We start from the raw sequence: 15,905 nt of genomic DNA on the forward strand, positions 1-15,905 counted from the left end.
CTTCTACATACAGGTGCAAAGATTCTCATCAAAATACCAGCAAATCATATCCACGGCATATTAAAAGGATTACCCGTCGTGACCAGGAATGCAAGAGTGGTTCAACATAGGAAAATCAATCAATATAACACACAATGGCAATAGAACAAAGAACAAAAATCCCATGATTATCTTAATAGATGCAGAAACAGCATTTGATGAAATCTAACACCCTCTCAAGATAGAATTTCTCAAAAAACAAAGAGTAGAAGGGAACTTCCTCAATTTGATAAAGGGCATCTATGAAAAACTTACAGCTAACAACACACTTGGTGGTGAAAGACTGAAAGTTGACCCCCGCCCCTATCAGGAACATAAAAGGATGTTCAGGGTCAACAGAGGGACAGACCAGACCGAGTACCCTCCCTCACAGAGCTACGTGGGAAATTAAAACTGTCTGATAGCATGACGTCAGTGCAATTCTGCCCTCCCCGGTTTCTTTATTTTCCTAGTTTTATTGAACAATTGATGAATAAAAATTGTATGTACTGGGCGCCTGGGTGGCTCAGTCGTTAAGTGTCTGCCTTCGGCTCAGGTCATGATCCCAGGGTCCTGGGATCGAGTCCCACATTGGGCTCTGCTTGGTGGGAAGCCTGCTTCTCCCTCTCCCACTCCCCTTGCTTGTGTTCCCTCCCTAGCTGTGTGTCTCTCTGTCAAATAAATAAATAAAATCTTTAAAAAAATTGTATGTATTTTAAGCATACAGCGTGATGTTTTGATATTGTGCAATGATGACCACAATCAAGCTAACTAACATATCCACCATCTCACATAGTAGCCATTTTGTCATTGTGGTTGAGAACAAAGGGGGTGTACCCTGTTAGCAAATGTCAAATGTACCATCCAGTACTGTTAACTACAATCACCATACTGTACATTAGATCCCTGGAGCTTATTCGTCCTGCATATCTAAAACTTTGTACCCTTTGATCAATAGCTCCCCATCCCCCCATCCCCTGGTAGTCATCTAGTCTCTGCTTCTAAGGGTTTCTTTTCTTTTCTTTTTCTTTTATTCCACATACACATGAGGTTATGCAATATTCATCTACCTGTGTCTAGTTTGTTTTACTTAGCATAGTGACCTCCAGGTTCATCCCTGTTGTTTCAAATGACAAGATTGCCTTTTTTTTTTTTTTAAAGATTTTATTTATTTATTTGTCAGAGAGAGAGAGAGCAAGAGCGAGCACAGGCAGACAGAGAGGCAGGCAGAGTCAGAGGGAGAAGCAGGCTCCCTGTGGAGCAAGGAGCCCGATGTGGGTCTCGATCCCAGGACGCTGGGATCATGACCTGAGCCAAAGGCAGCTGTTTAGCCAACTGAGCCACCCAGGCGTTCCTAAAGATTTTATTTTAAGTCATCTCTACGCCAGTGTGGAAATTGAGTTTTACTGACTGAGTCAGCCAGGTGCCCCAGATTATTTTCTCTTTAAGGCTGAATAATAATCTGTGTGTGTATGTGTATGTGTGTGTATATATATTCCATAATACTATATCTATAATGGAATATCTATATATCTGTAATGGAATATCTATCTATGTCTCCTGATATCAATAAAATGGAATCTGGAGGCCAGAGGGGGGACCTCTCATGCCATAGCACTTGATGTCAATTATAGGGAGAATTGTCAATTACAGACCTCAAGAGGAAAAGATGTCCAGTGTTGCTCCTATAAGAAATTCATTACCCCAGGGGCACCTGGGGTTTCAGTCAGTTAATCGTCTGCCTTTAGCTCAGGTGGTGATCCTGGGGTCCTGGGATCAAGCCCTGCTTTGGGATCCTTGCACAGCGGGGAACCGGCTTCTCCCTCTCCTCCCTGCTTGTGCTCTTGGTATCGCTGTCTCTCTCTCTCAAATAAAAAGAAGGGAAGAAATCCATTACCCCAGTAACACAGCCAATGAGACCCCGACCACCCTGAATTCTTGTTTTTCTCTATTGGACTCTCGTTCAAAACAACCCCTCTCAACATCTTCCTGCTTAGTAAAATACTGTTCCTCCCTATCATTTGTGGGATTTGCCTGTAGTTTTTGCCCTAGCTTGCACGTCCTGAGTTGCAGTTCTCTGTTATTCAAGAATAAACCAATTTTTGCTAGTAAAAGAGCTTCTATTTTGAAGGTCAACAATTTCTAACAAGCTCATGGTCAAGGCTGCTACTGCTGCTCTAAGGGCCACAATGTGAGTAACAAGTACCTAAATCATGTAAAATCTTCAACGTGAAAGCATTTTTTTTTCCCTGAAGATATTTAAATGCACCTATGTTCCTTTCTAAAGATGGTAGTGGTTTAAATGTCAAGAAGGTAGGATGCCTCAGGAGAGCAACTGGCCCTCCTGTCACCAGGCGCACCTGTCACTGCCTGGAGCAATGCCCTATCTGGCTTTCTGAGCTCTTTGGACCCCTTGACCAGGACTGGCTACAAATGAAAGTGAGAGGCACCTTGATCTAAGATTATTAAGAAATTGAAGATGGCAAGAGCATTAAAGCAACTGTGGTACCCATTTATATGTGGGTTGGGGGACTGGGCAGTTGCACAGGTTGCACACCTATGAAGCCTTGGAAGGTGTGGCAGACAGACTCTAAACTGATCCCCCGGGGTGCCTGGGTGGCTCAGTGGGTTAAGCCGCTGCCTTCGGCTCAAGTCATGATCTCAGGGTCCTGGGATCAAGGCCCGCATCGGGCTCTCTGCTCGGCGGGGAGCCTGCTTCCCTCTCTCTCTCTGCCTGCCTCTCCATCTACTTGTGATTTCTCTCTGTCAAATAAATAAATAAAATCTTAAAAAAAAAAATTGAAGATGGCAAGAGCATTAAAGCAACTGTGGTACCCATTTATATGTGGGTTGGGGGACTGGGCAGTTGCACAGGTTGCACACCTATGAAGCCTTGGAAGGTGTGGCAGACAGACTCTAAACTGATCCCCCGGGGTGCCTGGGTGGCTCAGTTGGTGAAGTATCTGCCTTCGGCTCAAGTCATGATCTCAGGGTCCTGGGTTTAAGTCCCGTACTGGGCTCCCTGCTCAGTGGGGAGCTTGTTTCTCCCTTTCCTTCTACTGTTACCCCCTGCTTGTGCTCTCTCGCTGTATCAAATAAATACATAAAATCTTTCAAAAAAAAAAAAAAAAAAAAGAACCGACCTCTCCCAATGACCATAGATGATATTCACATCTTTTTATAATTCCTTCCCCTCAAGTGTGTCCAGGGCCCATGACTTGCTTCTGAGTCACAGAAAGTGACAAAGGTGATGGAATGTCACTTCTGAGATTATGTTTCATTATACAAGACTCTATCTTGCTAGCAGACTGGTTCTACAGACTCTCTCCCATGCTGACTTTGAAGAACTGAGCAACCATGTTAGGAGGTCCCTGGGGCAAGGAGTTGAGAATGACCCACAAGAAGCCAGGACCCTCAGTCCTATCATGGCAAGGAAATGAATTTGGCCAAAAACCCAAGTGAACTTGGAAGTGGATCCTTCCCCACTTGAGCCTTAGATGAGAACCCAGTCCTGGCTGGCACTTGGATTGCAGCCTTCCTGAGGACCCAGTGAATTCAGGCCCATACCTCTGATCCACAGAAATTGTAAGATAATAAATATGTGTTGTTTTAAGCCATTAAGTTCATGGTAATTTGTTATGTAGAAATAATTAATGAATACAGATGGTCTTTCTAACTCTCTAAAGCTCTCAGGTGGAAGCTGCCTTGCAGGTGGTGTGGCCTGTTTCATCCACACTCTGCCTCCCCAGGTTTGCTGGGAGATTGCACTTCCGAGACTGCTCTGAGCATTGGTTGGGAGCATTCTGTCTAAAGGGCCTTGATCTCTTTTTCCATAAAATAATAAGTCCCTCATTCTCTTGTGAGTTGAGTATGTGACTCAGATCCTAAGAAAAATATTAATCCTGGAATATGGACCAAATTAGGTTTTGAGCCTTCAAGATTGAGGCTGAGCCCTAGACAGGACCTGGCCCAGCTCCTCCTGGGGGAATGCCCTCCTCCTGGGGGTCAGCGGGAAGTGGGGATCAAGTAACTGACCTCCTCTGAGGGTCTAGCCCCTTTTTCAAACTTCAACATCTGAAGCTCTTGTCCTTCATTAAATTTTTTTTTTTTCAGTTGAGAATCATTATTACCAACATTTGCTTTCTTTGCAAAGAGCTTTCTTACTGTGTAGAAAATATTACGTTCTTGTGGATGCATTTTCAGTTGGACTTATGTTAGGAAATGACACTGATGCCATTTCACCAGTGAGGTGGCATGCTTTGGGGGATACCCGGGCTGTAAGGAACAGGCCTGAAATTAGGGCTTAGCAGGTGAATCCGGGCATGATGACTTGTAAAGGCCCTGTAGCTCTCTAGCCTCCCCATTACTTTATCTATCTACCTACCTATTTATTGTTGAGATATAATTGACACTGTGGACACTGTTGATTTGATACATTTATATGTTGTAACATGAGCTAACTGTCTATTATGTCACCTAATTACCATTTCTTTTTTTGTACGGAGAATAATTAAGATTAGCCTCTTAGCAACTTTGAAATTGTACTACAATTGTTGTCTATATTGTTGACAACTTACGTTGTTGACCAATAATCATTATTGTGATAGATCTCCACAACTTCTTTATCTCTTGTTGCAAGTTTGTACTCTTACCCATTTTTCCAGTCTCCCCACCACCCAGTCTTTGGTAACTACCATTCTACTTATGAGTTTGGCTTTTTTTTTTTTTTTTTTAGATTTCATAAATAAATGTGATTACACCGTATTTGTCTTTTCCTGTTGGACCTAGCTCACTCAGCATACTGCCCTCAAGGTCTGTTCAGGTATCACGATCTCTGGAGTATTCTTGGGAACCTGGACTCTGGAGCCAAACTTCCTGGGTCCATGATCACTTATTGCCTCAATCTCGACATCTCTAAAATGGAGATGATAGGAAATTTTGACAGCGACAACGTGGATGAACCTTGAAGACAGCATAAAATAAGGTTGTCACGAAGGACTGGGGACCTCCGCGGGACCCTTGGATGGGAGACCTACGCGTCACCGGCCCGCCTGTTCGGCTCCGCGCTCTTGGTCCCAACCCCTCAGACACGCCCTTGGTGGCTCCAGCGATTGGACCAAAGTCCCGGTGCCCGGAGCCCGGAGCCCGGAGTGGATGCCCGGAGCTACCCAACCGGGAGTGGAGGCTGGTGGGGCGTGGCCCCAGGACAGAGTGTGTTCCTAGCTGCGCTCGGGTGTGTTGGTCTGGCCGCCATGGGGCTGGAGCTTTACCTGGACTTGTTGTCCCAGCCCTGCCGCGCCGTCTACATCTTTGCCAAGAAGAACCGCATTCCCTTCGAGCTGCGCCCGGTGGACCTGCTCAAAGGTGGGCCCAGGCTTGGGTTTGGGATGGGGAGCTATGCATCGGCCCCATCTGCATTGGGGGCTCCCTTCTGTCCCTACTTCTTGGGCGTTGCCTTCTGCTTTCCCTTGTTCTCTGCCTTCTTGTGCCTTGGGCTCCCCCCACCATGCTGGGGGCTTGAAGGGAGACTGCCTGGAGGCTGCTGGAACATGTTGAGCCCTGCACTCCTGAGCTGGAGGGTTTGTGTTTCTGGTAGGCTCCCAAGGCTCCAAGGACACAGCTGAGGGAAGCAGAATGGAGGTATTGCTTGGTGGGCAGATGGGGTAACTCTGCTTGGCTGAGCCTCCACCCCCCCACCCCCACCCCCATCACTTTACCACCACGGTTTGTCACGCCCTTGCCTGCCTTCATGCCTTTGAACTGGCCTGTCCCTCTGCCTGAATTCTTCATCTTCTTCCAGTCTGCTGGGGAGATTTCCCACTTGTCCTCCCCAGGGGTCATCTCTGCTGTGTACAGGGGACAGGGCATGGGGACAAAGGAACATCCCAGCCAGGCTGTTAAATAAAGGGTGCAGAGCGGTGGGTTTCACTAGGAGAGCAGGGCAGGTGTGTCTAGTAAAGTCACAGTGTGAAGGGAGGGAGAAGGGAGGACAGTGGGTATGTTGAGGCTAGAGTGTTAAGGCAATCATGTATGGCTTCGAGGAGCTTCCGCCTGATCCTGGGGTAATGGGGAGCCACTGAAGACTGTTGAGCAGGATGGTGGATGATAAGTTTACATGCTCTTTAGAAGCTTCTCTCTGACAGCATCTGCAGGAGTAGGAGCCACTCACACAAACTGAAGCAGAGGCCAGAGGCCCAGGAGACATGAGGCTGCATCTTTTAGGGGTTGTGGGTGGGACAAAAGTGTGACTGTTCCAGCTCCAGCAGATCCTAAAGGCAGGGCCAGCTCTAGCCCAGTGGCCTAGGGCAGGGTGAACAAGGGGACACAGAGGAGCTGGAAGAAGTTGTTTGCAAGTAAATAGATACTGGGAGAAAGCCACTTCTCTGTGTTTGGTGACCTTACCTTAGAGTCCACAAGGAAAGGGGCACTATAAGGAATCAGAGCTCTATTCGGGTAACTAGCCACCTCACTCTGGCAGCCTGGGGCACCCTGAATGTGAACTTATGAGGCTAGGGATGGTGTAGAGGTGGTGGGTGGGGTGCATGTGAAGGCCCAGCTGAAGCATCACATCTTGCCCCTTGGGCTGTGGGTGGCGCTTGTGCCCAGTGGGACTTGGCATGACTGGGGCTCTCGAGGTCCATTTTGCAACATTTGGTCCTGCCCCTACCCAAGTGGCCCTCACTAGCCTTTGCCACGCAGGAGAGCACCTGGGGGCTGCAATTGGAACCATGGAAAGAACCATGGAATTGCGGCCTGGGTTTAATAGGGAGTGGGCACAGGCCTTGCAGGGCTCAGTGTTTCCTTCCTCACCCACCGTGATGGGCTCTCTGCAGGCCAGCATCTCAGCGATGCCTTTGCCCGGGTGAACCCCCTGAAGAAGGTGCCTGCTTTGAAGGATGGAGACTTCACCTTGGCCGAGAGGTAACTGGGACACTGGGGCTGCCACCAGAACTCACTGGAACCATCTGGTCCATTTATTTTATTTACTTATTTTATTGACTTATTTATGTTAAAGAGAGAGAACTTGAGTGAGCAGAGTGAAGGGCAGAGGGAGAGGGAAAGAGAGAGTCCACGGGCAGACTCCCCACAGAGCTCAGAGCTCCACACAGGGCTAGATCCCAGGACACTGAGATCATGATCTGAGCGAAACCAAGAGTCGGCCGCTTAACTGACTGAGCTGCCCAGGTGCCCTTTAACGCTCTATTTTAGAGACAAAAAAATCTAAACTCCTCAGAGGTGAAGGGTCCTTAGCCTAACATCCCATAGAGAGTCAGGTTTGGAACCCAGACCCAGGCCTACCTGCTGGTCCAGTTCACAGGAATGCTTGGACAAGTAAGCATATTTTACTTCTGTACCCATCCTGTGTTTGTTGGTGAGAGTACCCCAGGGCAGGGGCGTAGGACAGGGAAGGGACGGTGCTCTGGCTTGAGATGGCCCATGGGCCTCTGGTCTACCCAGTGACTCCAAGTCTGGGCTGCAGCCTCCTTGGGTAGGTCTCCCCCAAGGGAGGACTGTGAGTCATGTGGGTGTTTTACATCCCAACAGATCCCAAGAAGTGGAAACCTCTTTAAGGAAGTTCACACCCACCCACCCCCAGCCCCCACTCTGCTCCTTTTTATCACCTATGTCACCCCTCCCATAACAAGGAGAACTTGAGGGGCGCCTGGGTGGCTCAGTGGGTTAATGCCTCTGCCTTCGGCTCAGGTATGATCCCAGGGTCCTGGGATCGAGCCCCGCATCGGGCTTTCTGCTCAGCCAGGAGCCTGCTTCCTCCTCTCTCTGCCTGCCTCTCTGCTTACTTGTGATCTCTCTCTGTCAAATAAATAAATAAAATCTTTAAAAAAAAAAAAAAAAACCCAAGGAGAACTTGAAGCTTTTGAACTCATCTCTGGAATGGTGAAATGGATGCATTCCCCCCCCCCCGAGAATTCCTGACATTATGTCAGTGTCATTTTCTTCTTTCTGCTGCTCTCTGTTGTCCTGGGTCCTTGTGTCACCCAGTGTTGAGCACCCATGGTGCCTGCCAGGGGCATCGTGCGGTTTCTGCATTTCTCTGTGTCTTTTCTCACCGTCAAGAGGTCTGTGACTCCCCGGGACCTGCAGCTGTCCCCAGAGGTGGTTTGAACAATTAGCTGGGAGGAAAAAGAGCTCCAGGATATCTTGTACAGACAAGTGAGTTGTTAAGCCAAGATGTGGATACAGGATTCCTAATAGGAAAGGGAGGTTTTCTGCCCTTACTGGCACAACCCTTGGAGTAACCCAAGTTCCTGAAAGCTTTATTTCTTTTTTTTTTTTTTTTTTAAAGACTGTATATATTTATTTCACACAGACAGAGAGATCACAAGGAGGCAGAGAGGCAGGCAGAGAGAGAGAGGGGGAAGCAGGTTCCCCACTGAGCAGAGAGTCCGATGTGGGACTCGATCCCAGGACCCTGGGATCATGACCTGAGCTGAAAGCAGAGGCTTTAACCCACTGAGCCACCCAGGCGCCCCTCCTGAAAGCTTTCTTATGGCTCCAAATTCATGCATCTCAGGGCCCTTCCAGATCCATGCCTGTCCCAACACCATGGTAGCCCTCATGGCCTAGGGCAGGAGGAGAGCTCCAGGCGTCTGGTCTGTTCTCCTGTTCCATGATCCTGCAGCAGCCCCAGTGTTTCCTACAGGGTGCTTTAGGGAGGACAAAGGAATGACAGGAAAGCCTTTTTGAGCAGTCAGGCCATCTGAGGCTGGTCTGGGTGCCAGAGGATGAGAATGGATGCAGACTGGAAAGAACTGAGCTTTAAGCATTAGCTTTGATGGCATCTCCTCCAGGAAGCCTTCTGGCCCTCTGATCAGAGACTGACTCTGAACAGGATTCTCTTGGCAGGATACTCTGCTATGGGCTTTTGCCCAGTGCTAGGATGAGCTTGGGTGTTAGTCTCAGAAAGACTCTTAGTCCTGGGACACCCGGGTGGCTCAGTTGGTTAAGCAGCTACCTTCGGCTCAGGTCATGATCCCAGCATCCTGGGATCGAGTCCCATATCGGGCTCCTTGCTCAGCGGGGCGCCTGCTTCTCCCTCTGCCTCTGCTGCCACTCTGCCTGCCTGTGCTCTCTCTCTCTCTCACTCTCTCTGACAAATAAATAAATAAATATAATCTCTTAAAAAAAAAAAAATCTTAAAAAAAAAAAAAAAAAAGACTCTTAGACCTGCCACCAAGGGCTCTGTGCCAGGGCAAGTCCCGTCAGTGTTCTAAGCCCGACTTCCTTCTCTGGAGAATGAGGCAAAGACCTTGGCACATTGTCAGGAATATTAAAGAAGGGAATTTGATTAAGCCCCTCCTCCACCCATCATGTCCTCCCTCCCCTTCAGTGTGGCCATCCTGCTCTACCTGACCCGGAAGTATGAAGTCCCTGAACACTGGTACCCCCAAGATGTACAGGCCCGCGCCCTTGTGGATGAGTATCTGGCATGGCAGCACACGACCCTGCGGAGAAGCTGCCTCCGGGCCCTGTGGCACAAGGTGAGGCCCTGAGAGCATCGCCCCAAAGGGGCGAAAGCACCATCTCATTCTTTTCTGTTTGGATAGTCTCTGTTGACCTAACTTTGACTCGATAATTCCTTCTTCTGTTGTGCCCACGTTGCTATTAAACCCATCTAAGACAGTCTTCATTTGAGACTTTGGTAAGGGAAAATCTGTGTTCTAAGGTGATCAGCTGAGTCAGCAAAGGAGTCCCAGCCACTGGCCCAGGGCTCTTCTTGGGTCTTCTCTCTGCCCTGCTTCCGTGCATGCCCCAAAAGTACCAAGTATGCAGAAATAGAAGGTTATAAATTACCCCTTTTGTCTGTGCTCAGGGCTCAGACCTTTGGAGATCACTCTCCTCCGAGCCAGTAGGTGTTAAATAAACTCTGATCCTCCAAAGTTTCCAAAAGATCGCCGGATGGTTCTTCCGTCAGGACCCAATCCAGGTTCTGTAACAACATGTATTTTTCAGTTCTAGAAATTCCATTTGCTTCTTTTTTAAATCTCCTTTTCTGTGCTGAAATGCACCATCTGTTTACCCATTTAGTCCATCTTTTCTTCTAAATTCTTGGAAATATTTATAATAGTTACTTTAAAGTCTTTGCAGCTAATTTTCATAACTTTGTCCCTTGTGGGTCTATTTCTCTTGGCCATTTTTATCCTCCTGATTATGGGTCACAGTGTCTTCTTTTTTTTGCATGTCTTATAGTATGCTAGGCATTATGTTCAACAAAAGGTAGAGAGGCATATGGGTGGCTCAGTCATGATCCCTGGGGTCCTGGGATTAAGCCCCTTGCTCAGCAGGGAGCCTGCTTCTCCCCTTCTCTCTGACTGCCACTCCCCCTGCTTGTGCTCTCTTGCTCTCTCTCTCTCCCCCTCTATGTGTCAAATAAATAAAATCTTAAAGAAAAAAAAAAAGAGTCACATGCTCTTCCGTCTGAGCCAGACAAGTGCCCCTGTATGGTTCCAGTTACATGAAATTCCGATTCTGTTCATAAAGACAAAAAAGTAGAAGGATGGCTGTGAGGGGTCAGGGGAGGAGGGAATGGGAAGTTGTTTAATGGGGACAGAGTTTCAGTTTGGGATGATGAATGATGAACCAGATGAACCATCTGGAGATGGATGGTGCCTTTACCCGACCCCTGAGTCTAGGTTCCTGAGTCACAGAAATGAGCATGGAACTTCAGAGAAAGAAAACAGGTGGAGTTTATTAGAGATAGCTTGTATAAAAGGGGGCCAGCAAGAAAGAGGAATGTCGCTACACCCTCCCTACCGTAGGAGGCTTAGAAAGGCCCTTTTCCGAAGGGTGAGGGGCTGGAAGTGGGGAAGCATCCTTCAGTCCCATGGTCATTATCTAGTGGGCATCACTTTTTAGTGGACACAAGACAATCACAAGATACTTTTCTTTATGGTCAACATTCTTTTTTTTTTTTAAAGATTTTATTTATTTATTTGACAGACAGAGATCACAGGTAGGCAGAGAGGTAGGCAGAGAGAGAGGAGGAAGCAGGCTCCCCGCAGAGCAGAGAGCCCGACGTGGGGCTCGATCCCAGGACTCTGAGATCACGACCCGAGCCGAAGGCAGAGGCTCTAACCCACTGAGCCACCCAGGCGCCCCTATGGTCAACATTCTTTTAGGGCTCCTGGAAAATAGAAATACTTGTGCAAGCAGGCTTTAAATTGTTACTTCTAATTTTGCCCAGACAACAATTACTGCCTCATGGCTCTTACCTCTCATTCATTCTCTTTCCCAGAAGAAGGTGTTTGTCTCTAAACTTATGGCCATTTTTTAAAAGATTTTATTTATTTATTTGACAGAGAGAGTTAGTTCACAATAGGAAGAGAGGCAGGCAGAGAGAAGGGGAAGCAGGCTCCCTGATGAGGACCCTGAGATCGGGGCTTGATCCCAGGACCCTGAGATCATGACCTGAGCCGAAGGCAGAGGCTTAACCCACTGAGCCACCCAGGCACCCTGGAAACTTTTAACCCTTGTCTTAGACCAGGGACTTTCACAGGAATTAAGTAAGTCCCTCTTGCTTTCCCTAGACTATCTCAGCAATGATGGTTGTACAAGAGTGTGAATGTGCTTAGTGCCATGAAACTGTACACTTAAAAATGGTTAAGTTGGGAAATTTTATTAAGCATTTCTTACCACAATTAAAAATAAAAAAATTATAGTTAACATGTAATCGGTAGAAAAATCATTAATGCACTATTTTGCATTCTTTTCTTGTACTAAGTCTTCAGAATCCCATGTGTGTTATGCGTATACCTCACAACTCAGCTAGGACTAGCCATATTTTAAGAGCTCACTAGCAGCTACCATATCAGATAGCATAGGTTTAGGCTTTTTTTCTTTTTCATTTTTTTGTTTTTTATTTTCTATTTTTAAAAGTTCTATAACCTTTGATGGCTTTAAGGAAAGATAAGATTATTTTCTTTCCACCCTTGTTAATGATGGGAGCTATGGTTTTTGACATTGATGTCCTAATCAGAAGCAAGATTCCTCATTTTTTAAAGTATATGGATAGGGGCGCCTGGGTGGCTCAGTCAGTTAAGCACCTGTCTTTGGCTCAGGTCATGATCCCAGGGACCTGGGATTGAGCCCTACATCATGCTCCCTGCTCAGTGGGCAGTCTGCTTCTCCCTCTCCTTCCCCTGCCTCACGCTCTCTCTCTCAATCAAATAAATAAATAAAATCTTTTAAAAAAAACAATAAAGTGTATTGCTAATTGTGGGTTATGAGCTTTATTTCTCTGTTTCCTGTCATTTCTTATATAAAACAGAAATAGAGGACAAACGTTCAAAAGACCTCTCCCTTGCCCTCACTCCTTCCTGAAAGGCCGTTCTGCTCTGGGGTCCAGTGGGAGTCCTTCCAGTTTACGATTTTATACATTATTACACTTAGTTGTCATCATAAGCAAAATAAAGTTTTGCTTTGCATGTTTAAAATTTTATATAAATGCTCTCATATCGCTCTGCATTGTGCATTTTTCTATATTGCTGTGGGTGGATCTAATTTATCCATTTTAACTACTCTACAGTAATTCATTATATAAATAAATTGCAATGTACTTATTATCCTAGTATGATCTGTTACATGTAAAGAGGAACAAAACCGCTCTTCCAAACCCTGCGAATTTTGGATCAACCAAATTGAAACAGAAGGGAAATGGTAGATAATCTCTGGCAGGGGTGAATCAATAAAAAATGAGGGAGGAGGGCTAGCTGGGGTTGTGCAAATTGAGAGTTCATTGTGCCCTCCTGATGCAGTGGCTTCTCCTGAGCATCAGCCTTAGATACTGAGCAGGCATATCCTGTGGCCAGCACCCTTTATATGGAAAAGAAGCTAGAGGGGCACCTGATACGCTGTTGGTTAAACCTCTGCCTTTGGCTCAGGTCATGATCCCAGGATACTGGGATTAGGATAAAGCCCTGTGTTGGGCTCCCTGCTCAGCAGGGAGTCTGCTTCCCCGATGCCCCTCTACCCACTTGTGCTTGCTCTTTGTCTGTCTTAAATAAGTAAAATCTTAAAAAAAAAAAAAAAAGCTGGAAATCTGGACTCTTATATATGAAATGCCCCCATTTTAAAATCTCAGCAACTGATCCATATTTTAATTTTAATTTTTGTTTTTATTTCTTTTAGAGAGAGAGAGAGAGTGGGGGAGGGGAGGGACACAGAGAGAGAAAGAATCCTAAGCAGTCTCCATGCCTAATGTGCAGCCTGATGTGGGGCTCAGTCCCATGATCCTATGATGATGACCCAAGCTCATCCTATGATGAGATCAAGAGTTGGACATTTAGGGGCACCTGGGTGACTCAGTGGGCTCAAACCTCTGCTTTCAGTTCAGGCCATGATCTCAAGGTCCTGGGATCAAGCCCCACATCAGGCTCTCTGCTCAGCAGGGAGCCTGTTTCCCCCCCTCTCTGTGCCTGCCTCTCTGACTACTTGTGATCTCTGTCAAATTAAAAACAAAAAACAAAAAACAAAAAAAAAAAAGAAAAAAGAAAAAAAAAAAGAAGAGTTGGACATTTAACTGACTGAGACACCCAGGCACCCCTGATCCATATTCTTAAAAAACTCTGTAGTCAAAGGAATGCCATTAGCTCAGGGCTGGCCTCCAGCGCACCAGTGAGAGACTGCTGATTCTGTCTACCTTGTATGGGGAAGGAAACTGAAGCCTGAAGCCAGGGCTCATGTACAATCCTAGTCATGTTGACCTGAGTTCCAGGCTCCCCCAAGCAACTTAACGAAACGAAGCATGAAGCATTCTTCCCTTGCTCCTCATCCACTGTATCTCCCTATAGCTCTGCCAGCCATGATGCTGTTGATGCTTCCCCCTAAAACACCTTCCTCCCAGATCCTGGACACTACCCTTTCCTAGCCTTCTTCCTTAGTTCCTGGTAGGTCGCTGTCAGAAAATGTCCATTATACTCTTGGCTTAGTCTTTCTTGGCTGTGCCATCTCAGGCAACTGACTGTCCCTCTCACTGACTGTCCCACTTTTCCATTTAGAAGAGAGTCATGTACTATTATTCCTATAATATAGATGAGATAATTGAGGCTCAGAGGGTTTAGGTATTTTATTTTAGGCCACTTGCTTTTTAAGTGGCAGAGTGGAAACCTTGTAAGCCCATCCTAATTATTTATCCAGTAAGCGGTACTGACTTTACATTCAGGGGAAAGAGGTTATAACATAGACTGTCCCTAGGCTAGCCGCCTACTTCCAAAGTATGAAATTCATTGTTCAAGTACCCCCTGAGTCATTCTCAAAGGGGTTTGAGTCCTGTCAGATGCCCCCTGAGGCTCAGCCATCAGAGATCACAGAAGCAGGAATATTTCTGGGATATTTCTGGAAACAGTGGTCCTTTGGGAATTTCCCTGCAGGCCCCACCCAGCCTTCAAAGACAGGTGTATAGAACCAGAAAGCAGCTCAAACTGGGGTGGGGAAGGCACACTTGCCTTCCTGCCTCTGAGGCTGGGCTGGCCCCTAACTGTCTACCATGCCTCCCTGCCTCCCAGGTGATGTTCCCTGTTTTCCTGGGTGAGCCAGTGTCTCCTGAGATGCTGGCAGCCACGCTAGCCGAGTTGGATGTGACCGTGCAGTTGCTTGAGGACAAGTTCCTCCAGAACAAGGCCTTTCTCATCGGGCCCCACATCTCATTGGCTGATCTGGTAGCCATCACAGAGCTGATGCATGTGAGTGCTATGGATACGGTGGCTTGCTAGGCGGGGAGGGCCCTGGGTAGTCGCTGAAGTCTTGCTCACACTGCCCCCACCTGGTTATGGTCCATGCTTATGTGTGGAAACCTCTTCTGGGGCTCTGGGACCCCCAAACCAGGCAGAAGACCTTACCTTCCACCCGCATCCTGTTTCCTTTCTCCCTGCAGCCTGTGGGTGCTGGCTGCCAAGTCTTCGAAGGTCGACCCAAGCTGGCTGCATGGCGCCAGCGTGTAGAGGCAGCAGTGGGAGAGGATCTCTTCCAGGAGGCCCATGAGGTCATCATGAAGGCCAAGGAGTCCCCACCTGCAGACCCCACTGTAAAGCAGAAGCTGATGCCTGCGGTACTGGCCATGATTGGTTGAGTCAGGAAGCCCCGTCCCTGCAGTTTGCCCTTGGCAGTTCACAAAGCACCTTCATTTCCAATGTCCGATGGGAAGTAGGTTCAGAGGGCTATAGTGATTTGCCCGAGTGCCACTGCACCTATGCTCCCATGGTTAGACCCCTACACCCACACTATCTTGCACAGCTGCCTAAAAGCCACAGTGAGAATGGAATAGCCAGATCTCATCTCCTTTAATCACTGCATTTCATTTTCAGTTTGGGAAATAAACCTGGGCTAAGCCTGAGCCTACTCTTCTAGCCCAGATGTGTGATTTCTTTTACCTGACTTGGCCCTGGTCTTGGTCTCTATCAGAAAGACAAGCCCTTTTCTGAGGCCCTGTGGGTCAGCTTCCCCATGATGGTTGCCAAGAGTGAAATTAACAAATGCCCTTTACTCTTCTAATTCTCAGAGAAAGTGATTTGTCGGACAGCATAGGGATCAGCAGGCATCCCACATGTGACTAGACATGGTCATCAATCAGTTGGCTGGGCCAACCTCCCAGGACATGGCCCTCTGGCATCAAGTACTGTAACTCAGGAGTCCTGCTTCTGTTTGCCAGATTGGTCAGGAGGGGCAAAGCCAAACAGCAGCTCTCCTGGACAGGAATCAGTCATGCAGGGCCTTGAAGGCCATGCCTATGATCTGTAAACCATAAGTAGGCATAGTGTGCTCAGATTGCATTTCTTTTTTTTTTTTTTTAAAGATTTTATTTGACAGACAGAGATTACAAGTAGGCAGAGAGGCAGGCAGAGAGAGAGGAGGAAGCAGGCTCCCTGCTGAGC

The 15,905-nt window shown here is 47.2% G+C and overlaps 1 protein-coding gene across 3 annotated transcripts; it reads left to right on the top strand.

Annotated features, from left to right (window-relative positions):
* The first annotated feature begins 5,193 nt into the window (after positions 1-5,193).
* On the top strand, positions 5,194-15,380 carry LOC131811632 (glutathione S-transferase theta-1). 3 transcript variants are annotated; one of them, XM_059140314.1, is made up of 5 exons: positions 5,194-5,466; positions 6,352-6,371; positions 6,865-6,939; positions 14,541-14,717; positions 14,909-15,380. In XM_059140314.1, exons 1-5 carry the CDS (start codon positions 5,271-5,273, stop codon positions 15,101-15,103), a joined length of 663 nt encoding a protein of 220 aa, XP_058996297.1. In that variant the 5' UTR covers positions 5,194-5,270; the 3' UTR covers positions 15,104-15,380. The 3 variants fall into 3 exon arrangements, with proteins under 3 accessions (XP_058996297.1, XP_058996296.1, XP_058996295.1); XM_059140313.1 differs by lacking the exon at positions 6,352-6,371 and adding an exon at positions 9,368-9,518 and having other exon boundaries at positions 5,194-5,382; positions 6,852-6,939; XM_059140312.1 differs by lacking the exons at positions 6,352-6,371; positions 14,541-14,717 and adding an exon at positions 9,368-9,518 and having other exon boundaries at positions 5,200-5,382; positions 6,852-6,939.
* The last annotated feature ends 525 nt before the right edge of the window (positions 15,381-15,905 follow it).

This window comes from Mustela lutreola, chromosome 11 (genome assembly GCF_030435805.1).
Source record: "Mustela lutreola isolate mMusLut2 chromosome 11, mMusLut2.pri, whole genome shotgun sequence".
Taxonomy (NCBI): Eukaryota; Metazoa; Chordata; class Mammalia; order Carnivora; family Mustelidae; genus Mustela; species Mustela lutreola.